Source organism: Gambusia affinis, linkage group LG07 (genome assembly GCF_019740435.1).
Source record: "Gambusia affinis linkage group LG07, SWU_Gaff_1.0, whole genome shotgun sequence".
NCBI lineage: Eukaryota > Metazoa > Chordata > Actinopteri > Cyprinodontiformes > Poeciliidae > Gambusia > Gambusia affinis.
In genome coordinates, this window is record NC_057874.1 from 13,816,174 (window position 1) to 13,840,170 (window position 23,997).

At 39.8% G+C, this 23,997-nt stretch overlaps 3 protein-coding genes across 5 annotated transcripts; 2 read left to right on the plus strand and 1 right to left on the minus strand.

Annotated features, from left to right (window-relative positions):
- Positions 1–1,418: 1,418 nt before the first annotated feature.
- dnajc14 (DnaJ (Hsp40) homolog, subfamily C, member 14) lies at positions 1,419–14,551 on the plus strand. 2 transcript variants are annotated; one of them, XM_044123450.1, is made up of 7 exons: positions 1,419–1,547; positions 2,985–4,265; positions 4,344–4,450; positions 5,330–5,449; positions 5,575–5,735; positions 8,110–8,212; positions 11,121–14,551. In XM_044123450.1, exons 2-7 carry the CDS (start codon positions 3,117–3,119, stop codon positions 11,416–11,418), a joined length of 1,938 nt encoding a protein of 645 aa, XP_043979385.1. In that variant the 5' UTR covers positions 1,419–1,547; positions 2,985–3,116; the 3' UTR covers positions 11,419–14,551. The 2 variants fall into 2 exon arrangements, with proteins under 2 accessions (XP_043979385.1, XP_043979386.1); XM_044123451.1 differs by lacking the exon at positions 11,121–14,551 and adding an exon at positions 8,403–10,001.
- Positions 14,552–15,026: 475 nt separating this feature from the next.
- inpp1 (inositol polyphosphate-1-phosphatase) lies at positions 15,027–20,547 on the minus strand. Its single transcript, XM_044123454.1, has 6 exons — positions 20,306–20,547; positions 18,143–18,348; positions 17,972–18,032; positions 16,634–16,834; positions 16,384–16,558; positions 15,027–16,116 (listed from the first exon to the last, which is right to left on the minus strand). The coding sequence occupies exons 2-6, from the start codon at positions 18,344–18,346 to the stop codon at positions 15,621–15,623; spliced, it is 1,137 nt and encodes a 378-aa protein (XP_043979389.1). The 5' UTR covers positions 18,347–18,348; positions 20,306–20,547; the 3' UTR covers positions 15,027–15,620.
- LOC122834746 (protein S100-B-like) lies at positions 20,526–23,995 on the plus strand. Of its 2 annotated transcripts, none has more exons than XM_044123458.1 (4): positions 20,526–20,606; positions 23,220–23,353; positions 23,521–23,664; positions 23,832–23,995. In XM_044123458.1, the coding sequence occupies exons 2-4, from the start codon at positions 23,348–23,350 to the stop codon at positions 23,979–23,981; spliced, it is 300 nt and encodes a 99-aa protein (XP_043979393.1). In that variant the 5' UTR covers positions 20,526–20,606; positions 23,220–23,347; the 3' UTR covers positions 23,982–23,995. The 2 variants fall into 2 exon arrangements, with proteins under 2 accessions (XP_043979393.1, XP_043979392.1); XM_044123457.1 differs by lacking the exon at positions 20,526–20,606 and adding an exon at positions 20,623–20,732.
- Positions 23,996–23,997: the final 2 nt, after the last annotated feature.

A 23,997-nucleotide genomic window follows, 5' to 3' on the forward strand; every position in this document is an offset into this window, starting at 1 on the left:
TGAGGTCTTTGAGATATATCTGTCAGTGTTATGTATCTAGAGAAAGAAGATTCTGAATTGAATCTTGAATTTATTGAATTGAACTATGGGCTTTGACTGGACCATTCTAACACTCATCTTGCCAGTGTCAATAAAATCAATTGGAAATAAATGGTCCCTAAAATTGAGACAAGTCATTTCGTTTTGAATAAAGTCAACGAAATAAAAAAGTCTCTCCAAAGAGGACCAGCTCTGTTCTTCTCTGAATCCATTGGAGATGATTGTACAAAAAAAGATGTTTGTTTTATAAAACGTTTAGCAGCTTCCTTGACCCTTCTGGAGAAAAACATTGCCACAGCATCATGCTGCCTTCACCATGTCTCACTTTGGATTCTGAGGACAAGGTGACAGCAGTGTAAGTTTTCCATCACACAAACAATATGCATGTTATGTTAGGTTAGTTTTTCATCTCATCTTACCAGGTCACCTTCCTCTTTGCTTGTGTCAAATTGTAAAATGAATGTATCATGGCTTTCATTCTACAAATAAACTTTGTTCAGGGGTGTTTAAGTGTCAGAGTAAAATGTGTATCATATCCCAATTAAACACAATGAAGTTTAGAATTGCAAAGTGACAAAATGTGGAAAAACTGAAAGGTTGCAAGAGCTCCCAGGCGTTGGTATAAATAACATTAGTACTACATTAAGTTAAAACAAATACCAAAAAACTTTAATGCTTGAAAATGAATAGACTACAGTTTATTGTACTGCTGAAAAACATTTTCAAATATTCAGTAAAAGAAACAATTGCCTTTTTACTTTGGAATAGTGCTGGTATAGCCTATATTGTTTTGCATGCTGGCAGAAAAGTTCAGTTTTGCTCATGTCTGATGCAGAACATCATGATGCTGTTTGTACAATTATCTAACAAACTACTGAGGACTTTGGAGTACAGCTGGGTTTATAGTAAGACTAGGTTGCCCTCTTTGTTGCTAATTAATTGGCTGCATTAAACTTTTTTTATTTCCTTCCGCTTCATTGTTCTGAACAACTTTGGGTTGATCTCTCACATGAAATCACAATAAAATGCATCATATTTATGTGATTGTAGCATAAACCTGTGGGAAGGTTCAAGAGTTATTTTTGCAGGTCATCGTTTACTAGTCTACACCCAAGCAAAAATAGTTTGTGGGACTCCAGCTGCGGTGTGGCTCTTTGATTTCAAATTGCCTCTCTAACTGACTTTGTTTCCATTTCCCCCAGAGGCCACGCAAGGAAATTCAAGCTGATTATTTATTTGTATTGTAAAAGTCCTAATTCAGATTAAATCCACATTTATTTCAGTCAATGAATTATGGTTTGACTAACTTTAAGATTACAAGTCGGTAAATGGCAATAGTTTAAACATAAATATGAACTCTTTGAGCCTGATCTCTCTATTGAACAGTAGGTGGCAGCACCGCCCCTCTGATGTCTGCTCACTGTCAGAAAAACCATAGAAGGAATTAGAGGAGAAAAAGAAACAGTTGGCTTTCTGTTCACAAACAAGGTTACACATTCATCTTAAAGGTATGTTAAATGACCCTCATCTTTCTTGAACGAAATATGTTAAATGACTCTGGCTCTCGTTGGAGCCCTTCTCTGTTTTTAAGCTCGTCTGAGCTGTCAGGAAGAGGAAACAGGCGCTAATAATAGCAGGTTCAGTTAGTATCATTGGCTAAGAGTTAGCTTCTGGCGAGCTAATTGCGTTGAGACGTGCTGTTTTTTTATGTTTCATATTTATTTCTGCAGGTAATGCCATATTTAATGAAATCATTTCTAAGTTGGACTGAGAAGAAGCTAATATTACCCATATTTGTCTTCCTGCTTTCTCATGCTAACACCCTGGCTGCTTGCTAACATTTGTCGTTTCAAGAAAAACATCTAGCTTTCAACAGGACTAAGATGATTTAGCCAGGTTTCTGTCTGAAAAGTCTGCTTTTAAATTTCTTGTTTCTGCTCACGGTCCAGATAAACTCCCGTTGACTGCGTTAGTCATAAATAAAGCTGTGATAGTTATTGTAATTTTTGAGGTATGTTTGTATATGTTCGTGTTAGAGCAAGCTTTATGAGTTTAACTTCCTCAAATGCCGAACAAATACAGCCATTCATCTGCAAGACATAAGTTACGATGCTTTGCTTTTTCTGATGAATTTCTTAAAAACATTAAGATTTTGCTATTATTCAAAACTATGTAGGTGTGCATTATAAATTTTTGACTTTCGTATGTTTTTAAAAATCAATAGCTACACATCATGTTACATACAATCTCTACACCTTAATAACGTTTAAAACAATAGATTGCTAAAAGCCTTTCCTTCTACTGTTGTTGTACTCTTGAATAATTAGATTAATATTTAAAAGGGAATATTTGGTGGGAACAGCTTAAAAGGGAACAGCTTTGGTTAGTAGAAACTGAGCTCATTGTGTTTTCTTCTTACTTTGAATTTTAATGTACTATTTTATCTTATCTTTTTTTACTATTTGTTACTTGGCATGTGACAAACATTAAATGGCACTCCTTTTGGGTTTTATTTTACTTAATTGCCCTTTTATTGGCATCAGAGTGCAGGGGTTGAATAGAGATGAAACTAGGTGAGACAAAAATTGGTTTGTAACATTACATCCAAGTAAAATACATAGAAGTTTGTGGTTGTATTGTGAGTTAAAATGTGAAAAAGCTCAGGAAGTATGAACAGCTTAGCAGGGCACAGTTTCTGCATTTTGATGATGAAGGTTTTGTTGGTTAAATAACAATTTTAAATGTTTCTGGCTACTTTAGGAAATAAAACAAGTTAAAAATCAAATTTTTACTAACATCAATGTCTTTATGTACTGGGAGAAAGTCTGGCACAGATACAGTAACATTTTACAAACTTATGTTACCTTATGTGTGTAAATTTGGACTTTAAGGATCTTTTTTTTGATTGAAGGAGCTTTTTTGTTTTCTGATCTATTTCTTTTCAGGTGGCCAATTTCATAATGTTAGCTGTGAGGAACCCCAGTTTCCTTTTGATATGAGCAAATGGAGGAAACTCTGCAGCAGATCATGGAGTTAGAAAACTTTTGTCCCCTTTCAATCTGACAACTGTAAGGGACATGGAGAAGGAAGAGATGGATGATGAGGAGGTTTGTGATGGTGGCTTTGTCTCGGAGGCCAGTTTTAGTCAGCACCAGGCTGGAGAGAATGATGAGTGCACACAGGAGGACAATATGGCCCATCTCAACTCTCAGGAAACTCCAGTTATTGACCCTGGAACGGGTGATAGAGAGTCATGTGAATCCATGGAGGCTAAAGAGGACACAGAAGAGGTTTCAGAGGGGTTTGAACAAGACTTGGATCATGAGAACCCACAGCTTATAAATCAAGAAGAAGATGAAGCTGCCAAGGAGCAACAGATGAACGGAGAGTCCGGCTGGAGGGCGCTGGGAGGCGGACGGAGGTGCAAGTTGAGGAGCGGCGGCTCTCTGTTCGAGCAGAGCTTTCAGAAAGGCACCATCCCGTCCAGCGGAAGTCGGCACAAGCAGACTCGCAGACGGAACCATCACCACCATCAGCAGAGCCGCGGTCGCAGGCGGACGGGAAAGCAACTTTTCTTTGCTTTCAGAGAGATGCTGTCAGAGTCCCTGAGCGTCTGGTGCATTTCCTGTGTCCACATGCTGATTGAGATTATTGTGACATTAACTCACAACTGTGGAGTGGGAGTGGAAATGGGGGTCTTGAAACTTTACAACTGCGGGAAAAAGATTCTTGTTAAGATCACCGATCTGCCTGGAATGAAAGCAGACTTTAGCCGGGTTTTGAAGCAGATGAAATGCGCTGGAGCAGACCTTTTGGACAAAACTGTGAGGACTCTTAAGTGGATAACGTCATCCGTCTCCTCTTGCTTCAGACTTTTCTGCGCTTTAGTTATTTTCAGCTTCCAGCGGGTGAAGGGGTTGCTGCTACGTGTCGGTGGTGAGCGGGGTAAACGCTATTGGATGGCTTTTCTGGAGTCGCGGGTCTGGAAGAGGCTGGCGTCTGTGCTGGAGAGAGTCCGGAGCTGGTTCAGGAAGTATCGCAACACACCGTCATCGCCATCGTCGCCCGGCAGAGCCGGAAGAGGGGAGCCAATTCAGGAACTGGAGCGACTGCTGGCGCTGGCCGAGGTACCAGAGGGGGAGCTTGACCCCTTCACGGTGCTGGGTGTGGAGGTGCATGCCACAGAGACCGAGCTGAAGAAGGCCTACAGACAGCTGGCTGTCCAGGTGTGTGTGTGGTTAATCTGGAGTCAGGAGCCTTTTTTACCCTTCTTACTTCAGTAACCTTGACCTTTGTGCTTTCAGGTCCATCCAGACAAGAACAAACATCCACGAGCCGGAGAGGCATTCAAGGTTCTGAGGGCAGCCTGGGATATCGTCAGCAACCCTGAGACACGACGAGAGTATGAGCTGTAAGTAGGAAAAAGAAATCAGATCCCTGAGGAACAACGCACTGTTGGGAAGGACATCTTAGCATGAACATACAATAAATATAGTTTCTTGATTTTAATATTTTTCTTCTTTTGGCTTTTGTCATTTGCTCAGGTGATGCAGCTGAGTGTTATTTATTAAATAACACTCAGCTGAAACTTTTGTTCATATTATGAACTCTATTAAAAAATGCTTTTCTGCTTTCTAGATTTATTTTTCCTTCTGTGACGGGAAGAGTAACACTGAAGCCATTTCCTCTGGCTGAGCATAACCAAACCTGAGCTTTTCTATCTGGGAAGCTGGAAAGGGGCAGTATTACTCATAAAAAGGCTTTTATGAGTCTTACATCATGTAATTCCCTCATCAAAAACATAGATTAAACAAGATTGGAAAATGCATTCTCTCTTCTAATGGGGCAGATTTTTCTCATCAAATAAATTGCTGGACTTTCCAACATATCCTAGACATGCACAACATGTCTACTGCACTGCAGTGAGAGATTTTACAGTCTGCAGTCAATCTCACTTATTCATTTAGGAGTTTTAAGGAAGGCCTCATCAAGTCTGAAGTTCGCTGTTTAGTAAAATCACATTTAAAAAGTGCAACATATTTTTTCTCTCTTTGGTCACTTCTGCATTTGCTTTCATGGCTGAAGAGACGACGGCTACAACCAAAAGCAAATCTAGCTGCTCGGATATGCTGGTTTGCATCTGCTTTGTGATTCCAGTGCAGAAAAAAAGTAAATACGATGTGTAAAACAGTTGCCGAATTCAGAGAATATTGAAATTTCTCCCCTTATATTTATTTCGTATGCAACTTCTGAATTATCTTGAGTCACAAGTTGTGTCTTTCCCACACAGGAAGCGCATGGCAGCAACCGAGCTCTCAAAGTCCATGAACGAGTTTCTCACTAAACTGCAGGATGACCTGAAGGAAGCCATGAACACCATGATGTGCACAAAGTGTGAAGGCAAGCACAAGTACGTTGATGCACATCTGACATCACTGTGTCAACCTGAAGCGTTCAGTATTACTCATACTGGAGCCGTCATTGTGAATGCTGTTTCCACTTCAGTGGTTTTTCCTTCGTGACCCGTGTGTGCAGGCGGTTCGAGATGGATCGAGATCCCGCTGAAGCTCGCTTCTGTGCTGAATGCAACCGTTGCCATAGCGCCGAGGAGGGAGACCTGTGGGCCGAGTCCAGCATGTTGGGCTTACGCATCACATACTTTGCTTGTATGGAAGGAAAAGTGTATGATATTACAGGTGAACAGCCATTTTTATCAGTTTATTTCTGTCTAAACTCAAGACTAAGACTTTCAAGATTGTGCTTCATGAGAAATACATTGTTTCTACCTTGTAAACGTTATACTTTTTCATATTAAAATAACGTCTCGCAGAGTAAATAATCCGTCATCTGATGGTTAACAGCATGAAACATGTGGAAGAAGACGTTCTGCTTAGACTAAACAAAATCTCAACCCTTTGGCAACTAATGCTGAATGTCACCCTAAACACACTACCTCCATCGTCAAATACAGTAGTGGCACCATCATGCTGAGGGAGACTCTGTTCCTCTTGTCAGAGCTGGTAGTAAACTCATCGGATTAATTGATCAATAAATTAGTGAAATTATTTTCCACTAATGTAGTATTTAACTGGAGTATTCAGACTCAAAAAGGCCAGTTGCTGCAAGAAAAACACCATCAGAGTAATTAAACTCTACCAAAAATATATACATTTTGCATAAAAGATAAGAAATAAAAACAAAAAAACTTTGTGAATAGGTTGAAACCAGAACTCCTCAAGTCAGAGAGTTGAAGCTACTCTTGGTCAAAATTTGGTAAAGAAAATCTCTTATTAAGGCCCTTTTGCTATCAAACTATTAATCGGTTAATCCAAATAATAGTCAACAGATCAGCCCTTTTTCTGTATAGACATTAATTTTAGCATTGTTGACACTTGCTAAAATGAAACATTTAGAAATGTCGTTTCATTTTAGGCAATACATTTTTATTTCCTTATTTAAAAAATAACCAGTTTATTTATTTGTATTTTTTAAAAGTATTTCTAATTTTGTATGAAAAAGAATTAAGTGGTAAAATGAATTTTTTGCAGAATGTGCCATTTTTTGAATCGGAATAATCGATTACTAAAATAAGTCAGTTGGAGCCCCAGTTTGAATCAAATCATATTCATGTGTTAAAATGGCCCAGTCAAAGTCTAGACTTGAATCCAGTGGAGATCATGCAGCAAGACTTGGAACATTTTCCTTCCACTCTACATTGATTGACTGCCTTGTGTTAGTTTATCAGTAGGAGACACTGCAGTTTGTGGTTGCAAAAGTGAAAAAGTTTACGTGCATCCAGCTTGCTGGGGTTCTTGGCTTTTTTTTTCACATGGCCTCCTCAAGCATATTTGCATCCTTAAAAGGAAAAGAAGGAAGTAAAACTATTAAAACCTACGAGCTATTTAAGAAATTTACACTCATCCACATCCTGTCAGAGGTCTGTTGTAGCAGAACTGAAGCATAATCGAGTCCACAACCAGATCTTCACTCTGAGCAGACGACAAAATCCACCCTAAACAGACAAGACTGCATTGATGTTGTTAGGTTTTTATCCAGCGTTCTGCTCTGCTTTGTGTTCTTGTCTGTCCAGGAGATATTTTAACTAAGTTCTTATAGTTTGTTCAGGAGTGGCTTTGAGAACCTAAACTGTAATTTCACATTTTTCACTTTAAAATTTTCCTCATAAACTTGAAAACTTAAGAAATGAGCTGAGGCATTCAGACTGTGAGTGTTTGCAGTTTCTCTGAGTTGTTCATGATTTGACCTCAGGCTGAACTTGATTGGGACGCCCACTTTTGGGAGGAATGGCGATTCTCTTGGAACGTCTTCCAGATTATTTTTGAGTGGCCTTGAAGCGTTCCCCAGATGGATGCGCAACAATATTTATTTTTCTGAGAAATTTGTTGATGCCTTTTGGCCTAAGACTCTGTTACTCAAACTATCTCCTAAACTGGCCGACGTGTTTAAAACACCTTCAAACACTTAAACCAAAACATGAAGCCAATGTTTTGGTTTAAGTGGCGTCGTATGTCAGGAGTAGTTCTGTATCTATACCTACTTTTAGATTAAAAAGGGTGAACTAATAGTTACCTGCACTCTGCTTACTTGTAGATGTTTTTTGAAATGTACATTTTTGTTTTTTACAGTGGTAATTAGTTAAAGATTTTTGTTTTGTTTGGTAGATTTATGGGTACCAGATGGGTAGAGTGGTACCAGTATGCTCGAGAAACAGCAGGAAGCAATGAGAATGGACCTCTGTTGTTTGGACAATAAACTTCTTCTGGCTGTGTACAAAATATGCCACAAAGCATCAGTAACCTTTAATTTGGCTCCTCGCTGTCACTGAGCTGTTATTCAGCCTTTCTAAAGCTCTTCTGGACAGATTTACAATGATCCCTGATGTCTAAAGTCACGTCGGAGTCCTCAGTTCTTTGGGTTTTTACCAATCTTTTCAAATGTACAACAGACCAAAAAAGCCTTTTAGTTAAAGTCAGTGTTTAAATATGTTCTAACTTTATTGAATGCTGATTTGAAAGTTGATATGTTGTTTGTTTTGCTGTCATGCTTCAGAGTGGGCAGGTTGCCAAAGAATAAGCATTTCCCCCGATACCCACCGCGTCCCGTACCACATCTCGTTTGGGTCAAAGAACAACAGCAGCACCACACGACACAGGTACGTCCCACCAAACGATGCAGGCGCATCACCAAACTAGAAGACCTCCGCTAAGTACACTTATCTCATTGGTTTAATTCAAAAAGTACTACTTTTATGCAATACGTAGATTTATTTATGTTTTTTACATGCAGAGTAATATATTCTAAAGGTTTATTTCTGTTCTTTTTTTTATGATTGTGGCTTATAGGTGATGAAAACCAAAGATTATTGTTCATCAAATAATAAGAACATTGAAGAAGACGCCTTACAAACTATTCTTTCTTTCAAGTTCCATTTAATTTACAGATTAAATGTCAAATCAGTTGACCATAAGATGAAACTTTGCTCTGAGGGGTCTGACTTTTAGTCAGTTTTTATTTAATAATACCTGTAGTGACGGCTTTAGAAAGCTTTGAGCACCAGCTTGTTGTGATAAGACTTGCCTAGCTAAAATAAACCATAACTAATTTCAGGGATGCAATGGCAAATGGTGTAACTAATTTAAATATTAATTCTATTAAACATTTCAGGCTGGTGGATAACACAGGATGTCGGGCTTCCTGTATCTGATGCATCATTTCTGTGATCATCCAAATAAAGTCAACATGTAACCATTATAAAGCTAAATACAGCTTTATAATTATTCCTATCTTTTAGATAGGAATGATTATCATTGAACTTTGGTTTTATTGCTGGGATTATATTTTCTCCTTGGCTGCCAAATGTAGGAGTAAGTAAATTTTTTTTATTGAGCTCCTGTAACAAGGCTGAAAGTATTTTGAGAGCGAGAGGCAAAGTTGAACTTGTGACAAAAATTCAGACATTTTATTTAATTGTAGAAGCAAGAGATTAAAAATAATCCAACAGGTTTTGTCTAATTAAAAACTGTCCTACAGTTTTGGGGTAAATAATGTTTGATTGTGGTGGTAATAAAATGTTTCTGGTCTGTTTCCAGTAATGAGGATGGGATCTGGATCATTCTTTCATAAAAAAAAGATGCTTTTTTTACAGCCAGGTTTAGTGAAGAGGTACGATGAAATCTGCTTTTGGTTTTACTGAAAATAACAAAACCATTGCTTTATATTTTCTGTAAGGGTTTTGAAACACAAAGTAAGAAACCCACACCCTAAATAAAGTGCTGCCTGTGCTGTCGAACCAAATTTGTGGTATTTTTAAATCAATGGCTGCACAAAATTATTGCCAACAGTCAGACTGTGGACTCCTCTGGTCTAAAGATGTTAGATTTTCCTCTTTGTTGAATCGTAAACCAATTGAAACCGAGCGATGCACAAAGAAAACCTCAAAAAATAAATTAAGTTTTTATGCCAAGAGTTCATTAAAGGTTTAGAAACTGAGGAATCTTTTTAAGTCTGATATCTTTTTTTTTTTTTTCCCTTCGGTGCACAACATATGTCAGAAAATCGACACTTGGTGGCGCTGTGTTTCATGTTTTATTCAATAAAAATGGCAACAACGTTTTGAAATTGCTCAAACGGAAAACCATTTGTTTGTCTAATAAACACATACAGAGAAACAGTTTTTCTTCCTGAATTAAATAATTTCCCTTAGGTATAAGATATGGTTGAAATGTAACGAAACATGAATGCAGAAATGTGTTTTCTTGAGGGGCAAAAGTCAGAGGCATTTATTGTGGGGTGGCAGGATTGCTCCCTGTTCTTAAATAATGAATATTTTCTCTCTGTTTTTCATCCACGATATTCAGATAGATCTAGAATTGTAACATTTCTGTTAGGAGACGAGTCAAAGTAAACGTCTTTAAGTTGTAATAAAGAATAATTAACCTGAACTTCAAACTGTCTTGATGTTTAATTTAGAGAACAAGCTCAACAGTAAGCTTTTATTTTATTTTTTTTAAAGAATTTCACATTTTCTCCCAGATTTGTTTCTGTCAGCATAAAGAAACCTTTAACATTGATGTTCTTGTCGGGAGCCGTCCCTGCTGCGTGCGGCGTACGGTTCGTTTTGACGACAGCACATTGTTGGTCTGCAGCTGTTATTTACAGAGATCACACTTTAAATGTGTGATCAGTTCACTTCCCTTCCTGCTGGAACATGATGGTCCTGAATTGAGTTAACTTTCCGGTCTGTGTAAAACGGAACTAAAGTAGCATAAAATGTAGATCTGATAAAAAAACAATACATGGAATCATGAATAAAACAAGTTCTGTGTTGTATTTTATTGCATCTCCTTATTATGTTGGCGTATTCCCAGGAGTTTTCTTCTTCTTATTGTTTATTATATTCCCTCTCAGCTTCCTGAAGATCAGGTTTGTGATTTTCCTAATATATCAGAGCTGGTTGTTTTATTCTGTATTATGCCTGGATGCAAAAAGTGTTTGTTTCAAAGCCACGATTAACATTGAGAGCTGACAGTCATTATGATTGACAGCTGTTATCCACCGCTCATCAAAATTTACACAATAAAATGATAAATTTGGTCTGTATCCGTGTCTGTGCAGCAGACAGCGCCACTTTTTCAGTAAATCTTTGTATTTCCTTGAATATAGGTTTGAATTTAGGTATTTGTAATTTCTGAACTTACCCAAGACAAAGCTGTCGATGAGAACCAGCAGGAGGCACTAGAGAGCTGAGCAGCCCAGTAAGACCATTTAAAGTTTGGACCACCTCAGTCATATGGAAGATATAATAATGGCAAACCTTATGTGGCACAACTGTTATCCCAAATGACATGATTGAAGATTGTCTTGATCTTTGTAAAAGTGAAATCAGCTAAATAAAAGTGATATTAGGCTACCGGCTGTCTAGTTTTTGACGAGCTTTACGGGAGCACTGAGGTTGCTTCAGGAGCGTTCTGAAGAGCGTGAAGTCACGGGCAAAAGGTCAATAAAGTTTATGCTTTGGCACGAGCAAAAAGCCGTCCTGAACTTCCTGTGTTCCCTTCCAGGAGCCCCTCGGAGCACGCCACCGGTCCTTCAAACCCGGCTGACTTGCAGGACTTCTTCAACAGAATGTTCAAGGGTGGACCGCCGAATGACATGGCTGCCAACGGCGGAGGCTTCTTTCCCTCAGGTCCGCCCCATCACCACCCGCCCGGTGCTGGAGGTGCCCCTTTCCCCCCTCCCCCGGGTCAGACAGGTTTCTTCATGCCGGGGGGCCTTCGGCCAGATTCCAGCGAGACGTGGCCCGACGGCGGCAAACCGCCCCGGAGGAGAAAGAAGGTTCGAAAACCCTTCCAGAGATGAAGTCTGTTTACTCGATAGTGTGTCAAAACCGGGACACGATAAGAAAATGGCCATGTTTGTCTCTCGCCTGCCTGTGGGCACGCCAAGATCTGGAGAGTGGTCGAGTGTAAAGCTGCAGTCAAATCCGCCAAGCAGAGAGGGACTGGATCACGAAGAGGAACCGGTTGGGTGCATCTCAGTGTTGAAGGCCGAGGAAGTGGCAGTGTCGGTGCTTTATCTGTCACCTCATCCTGTTGTGTTGCTGGTCTCACTCATGACTGTAGCCTTGACAACCGAGATCCCTCTGATGCCGTAATGAAGCATTTTCTGTTTTTTCTTTTTGAGAATTTCCTGCCAAATCCATTACTGCATGATTTATTCACCTTTTTTTATCGCTTCAGTTTTCTAACTTCTCTTTTGTATCAGGTTAATTTTCCACTTTGGGCTCCGTGCCGAGAGAGAGAGAGAGAGAGAAACGGTAGAGGTGAGGGCGACGCTCATTAAGATTTATAGCTGAGAAATGAAGGAGAGGGCTTGTGCAGCTTAGCGTGTCAGTGTTACTGTTGCTGTTATCGCCGCGTGTTTGTTGTTTTCTGCTTCTGGAGCAAAGCCTTGTCCAGCCCAAACAGACGGGACGAATCTGAACCACGCTAACAGGACACAATACACAACACGTCCGTTTCTTTGTTCTTGACCTTATGTGGCTCAGGTTGTCGTTACAGTGTCCTGCAGAAGTATTTACACCTCTTCAGCATTTCTGAATTTCATTTGATCTCTATCATAAACTACTAGGTGTTCAACTAGGATTTCATGTGATGAACCAACACAAATCATTCTTTTAATAAGTAAAAAACTAAAGAGTGTGGCATGCAATTTCAAGACTTTCCACATGATTTCAATTGGATCTAAGGTGGGACTTTGACTAGGCCAATCTATCACATAAACATGCTTCGTTCTGAGCCAACCCGCTGTTCTTGTCTCTGGATGTTTACGGCCATTTTCCTGGTGGTGGATAGTTTTTCTTGCAGAAACATCTATCAGAAAACTAGCCAACGGCTCTGCTCCAGCCAAAGAAGAGCCTCCCCATAGCATGATGCTGCCACTACCATGTAATACAATAGGAATAGTATGTTCAAGGCTTTACGTTTCGCCACAAGTAGTGTTTCGGATGTAGGTTTAAAAGTCGTGACAAATGTCAAAAGGGACTTCTGTGATCTTCTCATTGCCAGATTTATGCAGTGGGGCTCTTGGCTGCTTTTCAGGTTAATGGTTTCCAGTTGTTGGTCTCCACTGGTGCATTGTGAGAAGCCCAAACCTTGGAACATTGTTTTAGAACCTTTTACAGTCAGCGTAACCGGGACTGAAGGCACTATTTGATATGTATTTGTAAGGAAACAAATAAATTAACACTATTTTGTATTCCAGGAACTCTGTAGGAAAAAAAAAAAAGTGATTGTAATGTGACAAAATGTCAAGGGATGCGAATCCTTCTGCAAGGCTCTGTATGACAGTCTAATGATTTTTGTTTTATTGCTCCAGATCTCCCAAAAGGAATAGAAAATCTTCAATATTTGGTTTTAGTCCTTATATTTTTGATTAGAAACAAGTTTTGAAGCCTCTTATGTGTTTTGCATCAACGGGTTACACACCTGCCACTATGATTACATGGTCATTATGAATATTTCTAATGAATAATTGAGGGTATTTTTGTCTAAATCCTGATGATAAAATGTCTTCAGATGAAAATATTTAGTGTAGCTTCAGAAGGTTTAAGCAGAGGAACTATTCTGATGCCTTTTGTTCTGACTGCGAGGTTGAAGACAAATACAACAATAGGACGCGTTTGCTGCTACGTTGTTGATTTGCTCTACTTTTCTTACGTAGCTGCTGAGATCATTTCTGTTCCAGTTATCCAAAGTTTCTCTGGATTTTCCTCCTAAGCTGAAGTTGTTGCATGTTTTTGGCATGTTTTACTCCATGATTACTGCGTTGATGTCCCAGTTCACGTCATGTTCTGCACCTAAATAGTTATTGTGGTTCAGATTTCCACATTACAGGTTCACAGGAAGTCTACCCAGTGATTACTGGTCATATTAACATTAAAAAAAGACAGTTAAGTTCACATGGGCCTTGCCTAGAAATGAATGAATAATTAATGAAACCTTTTTTGTTTTGCCTGTAGCCTTGTAAAAGCAACTTGCTGCATTGTTTACATCTGACTTGAAGATTGTGGGCAGTTATTGAAAAAGGCAACTGTGTGTGTGGGTGTGTGTGTGTGTGTGAGAGAGAGAGAGAGAGACTGAGGCACTTGATAAAGGTTATATTTTATATTCATAGGAAGTTTTCTATTGTGTTCATTTTCTCCTTTCTTGGACTTTTGTTTTTGCACACCCGGCGCTGTAATGAAAGGCAGACCTGATTTTGATTCAGTGGTTTTGAAGCTAAACCTCCAGCTGCAGGTGAGTGGGAGGTCTTACTCACAGAGCTCGACAGCAGCTCACTTGCAGAGGTTACGTTTGCACAGCCACCGCGCTCTGGAGAAGATTAGTTTTGTTACTGTAACACAGAGTGAACGCCTAAAAGGAGCTGTTGTTGCGGAGGCCTGTTTTCTGCAGGAAATCTTAGCTTCTCTGCATCTGCTAAAAAAAAATAAAATAAAAACGATTTTTCCTCACAGAAAGGAAATGTGTGGAATCTGAGGCTCCCTTTATGTAAAGCTATCTCTCCAATGAAGGCAAAAATGTTCTAACTAGGAGTGAATTTCAGAAATTGATCAGTTAAAGTAACGTGTGACATTTCTACAGCAGTTCTTTAGTTCCCACTGAACAGCACAGCCTCCTCCATGATGATAATTGTCTAGCTTTGTTTTCAACTCTTTGTGATCTGAGAATATGAAGTGCTGCACGTTTAAAGGTAGCAGGTCCGAGTCGTAAGAGGTCTGTGAACGAGTCGACGCGTCAGTGTTCCGTTTCCTTTTTATGTTTTTAAACAGATTATGCAGAAATATTGCAAAAATATTTGACAATCAGGGGTTTTTTTTGTATGAAGTTCGGAGGCGGGTTCCCAGTTGGTGAACGGTTTTAAAGTAATAATCTTGGGTTTCTTTCCCCTACTTTCTCTGGTTTTCAAAATAAAGATGATTTCCAAGATGTAACGTTTTGCTGTGTTTTCTACTTATTTTTCGCCTTGTTTGAAAATCACACAGAAGAAAATTTTTTTTCAGCAGTCAGTCCTTTTTGTCCAACCCGACCTAAAAAAGTAAAAAGTACATTCACCGTTTTACCTCATTTTCCACTCATCGACCTTTGACCGGCTGTGTTGTGCTTGTGAAAATGGAGCAGGGCACCTTTACATCTCTGCTCCTTACATGGAGATGTTTCAAAAGGATCAACTCTCTGATGTCAAGAAGGTAAAAAAAAAAACCCACCGGATTCATTGGTGTGAATGTTTGGGACTGTAGAAAGCATATTTCTGTATTTATATAGCATCTTGCAGACATTCATTCACCTGGGAGATTTCCCACATTTTTGGCAGGTTACTAAAAATACACCAAGATTTTGTGTAACAGACCAACAAAGTGGTGCAAACCTGCATTTCTCAGTTTTGAGTTATAAAAACAGAATATGGAAACATGGCTTTTATTTTCCCCACTCAAAAGAGACTAACACTTTTTAAAAAAAGATGCTTTCTGTGAATAAATTCATTTAATTTCATTATTGATATATTTTGTACAAAATACATGTCTTCAGTACATAGGGTGACTATATGCAAGTAGTCATCTTGCAATTAGAAGGTAGGATTGTTTCCAGCTTCCACATATCAAGGCACTTAATCCCAAGTTGCCTCCAGATCTCCGTATAAACGTGTTTTGAATGGTTGTAATGGTGTAAAGCGATTTCATTTTTCAATACATTTACAATAACTTTACTTCATGAACACAAAACAACCACATTTTAGACTTTAAACTGTTGCTTTAGGTATAAATACTGTAAAACCTGTTTAAGGGCTTGTCAGAGTTACTGCACTCTTCATATTAACTTAATTCAAAAACATTTTCTCACATTTAGTTGGCAACACTCCATAGAAATCTGCTTGGAAATGAGTTTATATCTGAACTATTTCTGTTCACACCCATCTCCCTCCACTAACATAGAAAAGATAAATATGACTGTATATTCAAACACCTCTTGGAGGCACAAGATGTTTTTTGTTTTTTTTTTTACCTACAGTTTGCCTCTCAGGGCTCCCATGATGCTGCGGAGCTGAGAAGCGTCTCTGTAGGCCACCAGGCCGCCATGATTGGCCCAGCGGTCTGCTCCGGATCGATCAGCGCGAGGCTGGTGATATGTCAGTTCTGTCCTGGGATCCTGCGCTCCGCTCTCCGACTGCTGCAGACTCAAAGCCAAGTCCACCACGCCCCCTCCCAGGGCCCGCAGCAGGGCGTGAGGAGCGCACGAGTCCCACTTAAAGGTGCTGCCCTCTGACAGGACGTAGGCGTCCGCCAGGCCCTGGATGACGCACAGGATCTTGTATCCGGCTCCAGAAGCGTACATGAGCTTGTCTGGGCCGCACACTGAGGTCAGAGCTTCCTTCACCGACTGCTTCTCGCTGGAGCTCAGCACCACGGACAGGCCTCCCTCAGACCGCCCTCCTGGTCTGGACTCTGAGCAGATGTTCGTGCTGCCGCAGGACACGCCCCAGTAGTGCTTCCCTCTCCAGCTGAGAACAAAGAGGATCGCTTTCAGTCAGCCGGAAAAGCTCAGCGACAGAAACAGATTCGCATCGGAAATCAAAGAAAACATTTCATGAAAAATTCACATTTTTTGTACGTCTATTTGGGTCTCAGCTGCTTCTAAAATAGACCCAACGCTAAGAAAACTGCGACTGTGTGTGACAAAGTTTAAAAGTTTTAAATGGCCTCATCATGAAGACAGCTTGAATCATCAAACCTGCTAGACAGGAGAGATTCTGAGTTGCTCAACTCACCCGGTGCCAGCAGGGTCTTTGTTGTTGAACGGTTGGTTGATCACACCCATGACGGGCTCACCCGAGCTCCGCAGGTAAACCCCGATCAGAACCAGCGCACAGTGCAGACCTGAAGGAGACAGGCGGCCCTCTTCCACCACTTCCTCGCGCCCTCCTATGTACTGACTGGTGGCGTCTTCACACACAATGGAGACCATCACAAGCAGCTCTTGTTGGAAGGAGCCGACTTAAGCAGCTGGTGTGTTTTTACCTATGGGGTCGATCCAGACGCCGAGCTCAGATGGTTTAAGCGGAACCGCGAGTCCGTCTGTGCCCGCCTCGATGGTGGACGGGTCTTGGTGGACGGCTCGAGCCAGCAGAGACGCCGCCGTCTGGTCGCCGTCCAACACGGTGGCCAGGAGCTTTGCGGTCTCCTCCTCTGTGCTGCACACAGTAACAGTCACACTTTCTCCTGGCGAAACAGGGAGGCTCGGATTAATTTACAACCAATGACCACATGCGTTTACACAGCACACGATGTTGCAGTGTTTAAATGTTTGGACAGCGACACGCTCAAGTGCTGGGTGTTTGATCTGCATGAACAATCAGCTCTTTGTGTGCAAACCAGCTGCCAGTCAGGTGTAACATTACAGACGTATTTCAATCGTATTTTAGGGCGAGAGAAAAAAAAATAAAGTACTGAAAATAAATGCATCACAATCTGCTTTTTTTTTTTTAAAGGCTTTATAAATCTTTTGATGATAAAAACCTTTGGTGATGTACCTCCAATGTAAAAACAACATTATAATAAATAGATAAAGCCTGATGTTTACAAATTCAGAATAAGTCATTCATTTTCCCCTCGCTCTAATTTAAATCCAACATTACTTCTCCTATAATTACTATACTTATTTTTGCTCAATACCAATATAACAAGGGAATTATTTTATCAGCAGGAACAATATTTCTCTCCAACACTGACCATGTTGTCCTTCAGGCACTTTAGAAATGATTTGGGCTCGACAGCCTCACAAAGTCTTTCGTCTGAACCTGGAACCTTCAAATTAAATCCAAGGATGTTGGTGTAAATGTGTAAATTCTCAGTCAGCCAAGACAAAAAACAAACAAACAAACAAAAAAAAAAACCTCTAAGTGCCTCAATAGAGGGAACTCTTCTTTAGTAAAGATGCTTCAGCTCTTATCTGCAGTTTTGAAGATGAAAATCGTTGATCCCATTCTTTATTTGAACGTCGTCTTTCAAAACGTGTCAGGAGGGATTACAACACCTACCTGAATGCTGTCTGAACTCCAGGCATTTTTTTTCCACCACTGTGGAAAATTACAGGCAGGGCCGGTTGTCTATAAACAGCTTTTAAAGATTCAGGTGCAGTGCTGGTCTGTCAAGTCTCCAAGCAACCGCTTTCAAACTAAATTTGAGGATATGCGAGTTTAGAGTAAAAACTCATATCATAATTAATAAGGCCTTAGTCCTTGTGGCGGTGGTCGCAGGTTCGATTTGCCACATGTTTCCCTCTCGCTCATTACCCTGTTTTCTGTTGAACTACTTTCAAATAAAAGCCACTAGAAGCACAAAAAAATAAATAATTACCAAGCCCATTTTCAAACTTGTTTGACTCTTCTCCATGAATGAACCCACCCATCTCTGGGAACTGCACAGAAAAAAAAAAAAAAAAAAAATCAAAACAAAACATGAGCATAAAAACTCAATCTCGTTCTGCAACTTTATCATTTATGGCTCACCATTTACGCCTTCTCCTACCTGAGCTCTCACGTCGTGCCGGATCATCTCCTGAATCACCACATCGGCGAGTGTTTTGAAGTCCTGCACAAACTTCTTGTTCTTGTCTTCTCCGGTCTTTTCCTGCACCAGGAGCTGAAAGGGGGGAGCCTCCTGTCTGCAGATGCGAGCCACGTTCGCGGCCTTCTCAGCCACCCGCAGCAGCAGCCTCAGCAGGTCGGCCATGTCTGCGCAAGAGAGGCAAAGAATTGTGTGAGAGAGAATGTGGGGGGGGAAAAAAAAAAAAAAAAAAGGGATGGAGGAGGTCGCACTCGCACATGATGGGCTAATTATAGCCTGAAAATGAAAACAGGGCGCTTCTGAAAAAAGAAATGAGTGCAGCAGGGATGTGGCTGCAGGGTTTTGCATGCGACCTAGAAGAGAGGGTTCAAATGTACGCAGCTCACAATTCAATTCCCAGGAAAATATTTTGAAATCATGCAAAACTTTGCAGCACAGCATTAGAGTAGCAGAGAGGCACACTCTGATTAGAGCAACCATTCATATATAAACACTGCTGTCAAGAGGTTTTAAACCAGCCCTAATTTGTTTCTACTTCGTTTCCAAGGAGACATATTTTCTTGTGACCCTTGAAGTGGCGTTAACCTGTAAAAGTATGTTTTAAGGTTTTTCATGTTTCTCTTACTTTCTGTACCCAAGTAATTCAACACCAAGGACAGGACCTAATATCTTAAAGCTTTTAACCTCTTTGTCTGTAAAGTAAAACAAACTCACTTGAGTCTCTGTCACCTGTGGAACAACTTGCAATTGTCAGTTTGTTTTAAATTGTACAATAAATCATTACTTAAAGTAGCTGATCAAAGTTATTGTCAGAACATAAATATGCGTTTTTATGGATCATAATCTTTTTTTTTTTATGCGTTGATTTGTATTCCATGTGGCTCCAACAAAACTTGACAAGCTTGACAAGCTGCATTCATGTCAAGCTGCATTTCTTGACATGAATGCAGCTTGTCAAGAAAATGATGGCAGACTGTAACGACCAGAATTCGTTTTGAGATGATTGAAACCAGAGGGTTATTTTATTTAATAACAACCAGATGGTCTGGTTGATGAGTTCCAGTGGGAGCATTTTTAAGTCTCCACTTTTACATCACCCCCTATTCTGTAAAACAGGGGTGTAAAACTCCAGTCCTCAAGGGTCCTGGAGGTTTTAGATGTGCCACAGGTACAAAACACCTGAATCAAATGGTTTAATTACATCCTCCTTGTGTAGATCAGCTCTCCAGAGCCTTGCTAATGACCCAATTATTCTATTCAGGTGTGTTGCAGCAGAGGCACATCTAAAAGTTGCAGGGCAGTGGCCCTCCAGGGCTGGAGTTTGACACCTGTGCTGTAGAAATGATGGCCAAGCAGAAACACTTATGAGCCCACTAGTTCCAGTGACCTGAAACAGGATACCGCCATCATTCCAGTAAACTAGGAACTAATGAGGTGAACTAATGAGCGCAGACTGCATACAGTTTCACTATTCTGAAAAATACAACATCTATTCAAAGGTGATAGAGTAGAATATGGCAACAGCTAACTTCATCAATCAAATGGAAAAATGAAAACAAACAAACAGAATGGCACGACTGAAGATCTGAAGACAAACAAGGCCTCAGAATCTGTCAAAAATAGTTTAAAACCTGCTTTTCTGTTTCAGGTTTTACCAATGGCAGCTCTACTCTTGCCACCAACCCAAACCAAAGTCAAGTAAAGTTGAAGAGGTTTTCAAAAACCTTCTTATTTTCCTAAATAATATAGTACAAATCCACACTTTACTGCCTAGCTGTGGTTTAAATAAAGGTACATTTGTTACAGAGAAAAATACATCGCCACAATGGTTTTAATAGTCAAAAGCAGTGCTGGTAAAAATGTTTAACGATGAAGAGATTCTGGAGAACTACTGCTGCTTGGGACTCCTTTATCCAGACTGAAACATAAACAATATAGTTAATTTTATTAATGCTATTTGTTCCGACCCCAAAATCGTCGTCATTGCTGTCTGCTCAGCTGTACACTACTAAAAGCGAGAACACGGGATTAGCTTCGCATTCATGAGAAATGATGTATGACAGAAATTTAAATGAAAGCGAAGTAAAAAAAAAAAAAAGATAAGGTGAATGATTAAAACCTTACCAAAGCCAGGTTACAGCCTGCTTTCTATCTCCTTTTCGGTGGCTGTGTTTTCCGGTTTGGCTCAAAATCCAACGAGTTCGGAAGGAGGATGTGGACGTTCAATCAAATTATTATTTTTAAGCTTTTAATTAATGCTGAGCTCTGCCTGTCCGCTCAGTTTACGTCAGTTTCCTACCGCAGGAAGGGCGGACTCTCCACTCGCATGCTACGCTGAAACATTCGAGGCGGAGACAGGAGCGTAACGTATGACGTCAGCCACGGTAGCTCTTTTTAAGGCGCAGAACACCGGAAACGTAGCGCGGTGCGTTCAAGTGACAGTTAGAAACACCTGTTGAGTCTTTTGTTGAGTTACAGATCAAATGTTTGGGCTATTTGAGTTTCATAGTTGTGATTAGACATTTGCGAAGACATTCTTGAGAAACAGAAGGTCTGGTCATTCTTTCTGTACAATGCTACTGTAGTTACAAATTTGTCAATTTGTCTGTTTCTTATATTTCTATTGTTTTAATAATATTTAGTGGGACAAGCATTCACCTCTTCCTGGTTTACCACCTCACCCGAGAAGGGCAGCAGAAGGGAGAGACATTGTGCTGCTTAAAAGTTGTTGTTTATGTTTATTTATGTGAACATTTATTGAGGTCATTTAGTTTTTTGGTGTTAGATACTGTTAGTTTCCTTTTGTCTGATTCTCTGGTGAAAACAAATTATTCAACCGCCCCAAATTAATACCTCAAACTTCATAATGAACCCAGTAGCTACAGTTTCAAAAGTCTGAATAAAATTAATCTGGAGTAGGTATTTCTCTTCCTCCAGTGACCAACAAGACGGAAATTACCAACGTTAAATTATTCTCCCACATGTTGACGCCTTGTAATTCAGTGATAAGCAACATTAATCATACATAAAGAAAGATTCATTCAAAAGAAAAGAGGCTGGCAAGTCCAAATTTAACAGCAGATTCTGATTTGATTGCTGCTGCAATCTCTATCTTCCTCTGCAAGGCAGCATAATATATTTTAGCTCTGTAAGTGATGCCACAAATCGGCCACAAGCATCCCCTCACAGCTTGCTGCTGAGAGGCACAGAAACCACATCTGCAGAGTTAAGTGCTTTTCAATTAAATATTACAAAAGCTTCAATTGTTAATGACCAATGTATTGGAAATATTTGACTCAGTTCCAGCTTTCTTTTACCAATAACTTTACACCCAAAGTTAAGTAAAACAGTGGCATTCATAACTTACCTCCTTGCAAAGATGTTTTGATGTAAATATCTTTTAATGACGCATTTAAATATGGCAAACTATTTAGGCTTTTACTGGAAAGCCTAAATAGTTTGCCATCGAATAGGATGCTTATTTGAAAGCATCCTGCAAGGCTGAACAGGAAAGCATCCTGTTCGATAAAATTCTTTCCTGTTTGGTCTTACAGGATGACAGCAGGCTGACAGTCATCCTGCAAGACCATTCAGTGCATTTACAAGGATATTAGTGTTTTGTAAGGCTTCCAAAGGACTAATATGAACCTTTCCCTGTTTTTGCAATCACACAGTCCATTGCATTTTATCTGGATATTGATAGGTCAACACAAAGTGGTAAATTGGAAGAGAAGCATTTGTGGATTAAGCTTTTTTACAAGTAAGAATTTATTTATTTATTTCATTTACAGTTTAAAATGAACATGTCACATGTTGATATAAACAAAAGCTTTGAATGAAAAGGAGTAATTGGAAGAAAAAAAAACCTTCTCTCAAATCTAAGCACCAATCAACAATTCATAAAAACACAAAACACCTGATGTACTAAAAAACAAACAAAAAAAAAGAAGATCTTTGTAATGATACAGCACTCTACTGAGTCAATATACTTCATTATACCTTGATGGAATATAATGTATGCTGTGCATTTGCATTAAGCCTCACTTACTCTGATTTGTCTAACTTATATTCAGTCGGTGCAATCTGACTTTAGAAGTACCATATTTAATAAATAGATTAATTAGCATTACAAAAGCTAAGCAACACAGCAGACAAGTCAGGGAGAAAGTCTAAAGCAGAGTTGAGTTATAAAGCACAAATCACAGGCTCTTATATCGCTTCACACAGCATTGCTTAATCCATCACATGAAAATGGAAAGAGACTGTCCATCTAAACTGGCACACTGAGCAAGGAGAGGATTAAGCAAACAGGCAGCCAAGTAGTCCATGGTAAACTGCAGAGGTTTACAGCTGAGGTGGGAGAATCTGATGACAACTTTCATCATGGACGCCACAAATCTGACGGTTTTATGCCATGTTGCTAGAAACCATGTAGGGGAGATAATATCAAAGAAGATGCTCAGGTCTGATGAGACCAGAAATTTTATTTTTTTGGCTTAAAGGCTATGTAAGGCAGAATCATTATGAAAATCACCCCAATATTGAAAAGTGTTCTTGGTAGCATCATACTATGGGGATACTGCTCTTCAGCTATATGTGTCTGAATAAACATGCACAACAATCTTTAAAGGTTGATGTGCTAAACCCCCCCCCCAAAAAACAAGCATACTTTCTTATTTTGCATTTCTTTGCATTGGCTAGTCATATTAACACAAATACATTGACATTCATGGTTAAATAAAATTAAATTGTGCTGTCAAAGTGACCACTTGTAGATACAATCTGTAGCTAATGAGTTCAAAGTGCTTAAGCGAAGACTCCTACAGATCTGTCAGGAGCAAAACGTAGAGCAAAGACAAGGAAATGGAAAAAACCCAAAACACTTAAACCCTCTCTCACTCTCTGTCTCGCGAACACACACACACACACACACACACACACATGTGAAATTACACTTTTCATGAGAAGCTTGTTTGGTGTTGGGTAAAAGAGTTGACCACTTGCATCCATTAAAAATGCATTATGTACTGTATGACAGATGAGAAGCCTCTGTGTGGTTGATCGATACAGCTACGTGTCCATTGTTATTGGGCGAGGCCGACAGCTTGCCGCTATTTAGTCTTCAGTCGCACTCAAGATCCTCACTGGAGAAAGCAGCTGCTGAAGATGGAGGTAAGGAAGATAAGTCATTAACGCATGCAGTGTTTTAGTTTACAGTTTAATAGAAAGAAACAAAGAAAGTTTCTGGTTTATTTTTAAGTCATACTAATGAACATTTACATGTATGGGAGAAAGTAAGTCTAAATGTTGGTGTTTTGGTTTTAAATTGTTTGTTGCAGGCCTCTACAGACGATTTCTCAGAGTTGGAGAGTGGTATGGCCAGTATCATTAAAGTTTTCCATAAATACTCGGGTCAGAACTGCACGCTGAGGAAGGCAGACCTTAAAGCTCTCATCAACAATGAGATGAATCACTTCATCAAGGTGAGTGATTTAATCTGACTACTTTAATCACAGCAGGAACTCAAACTTAAGATCTGCATGAGTGAAACCTCCAAGATCTATGAAACAGTAGTTTCTGTAGTTTTTCCATCTTATCAGATTTATTTGTCCAGTTTCTGCATTTAATCAACACTTTTCCTTATAAACAGAAAATTAAGGACAAGAAGATCCTGAACCAGCTCTTCACTGATCTGGACCAGAACAGAGACCTGGAGATCGACTTCAAAGAGTTCGTAGCCCTCATCGCCATGGTTACTTCAGCATGTCACGAAATCTTCAACCAGACCCACAAGCATTGATCAGTATGTTTGCACT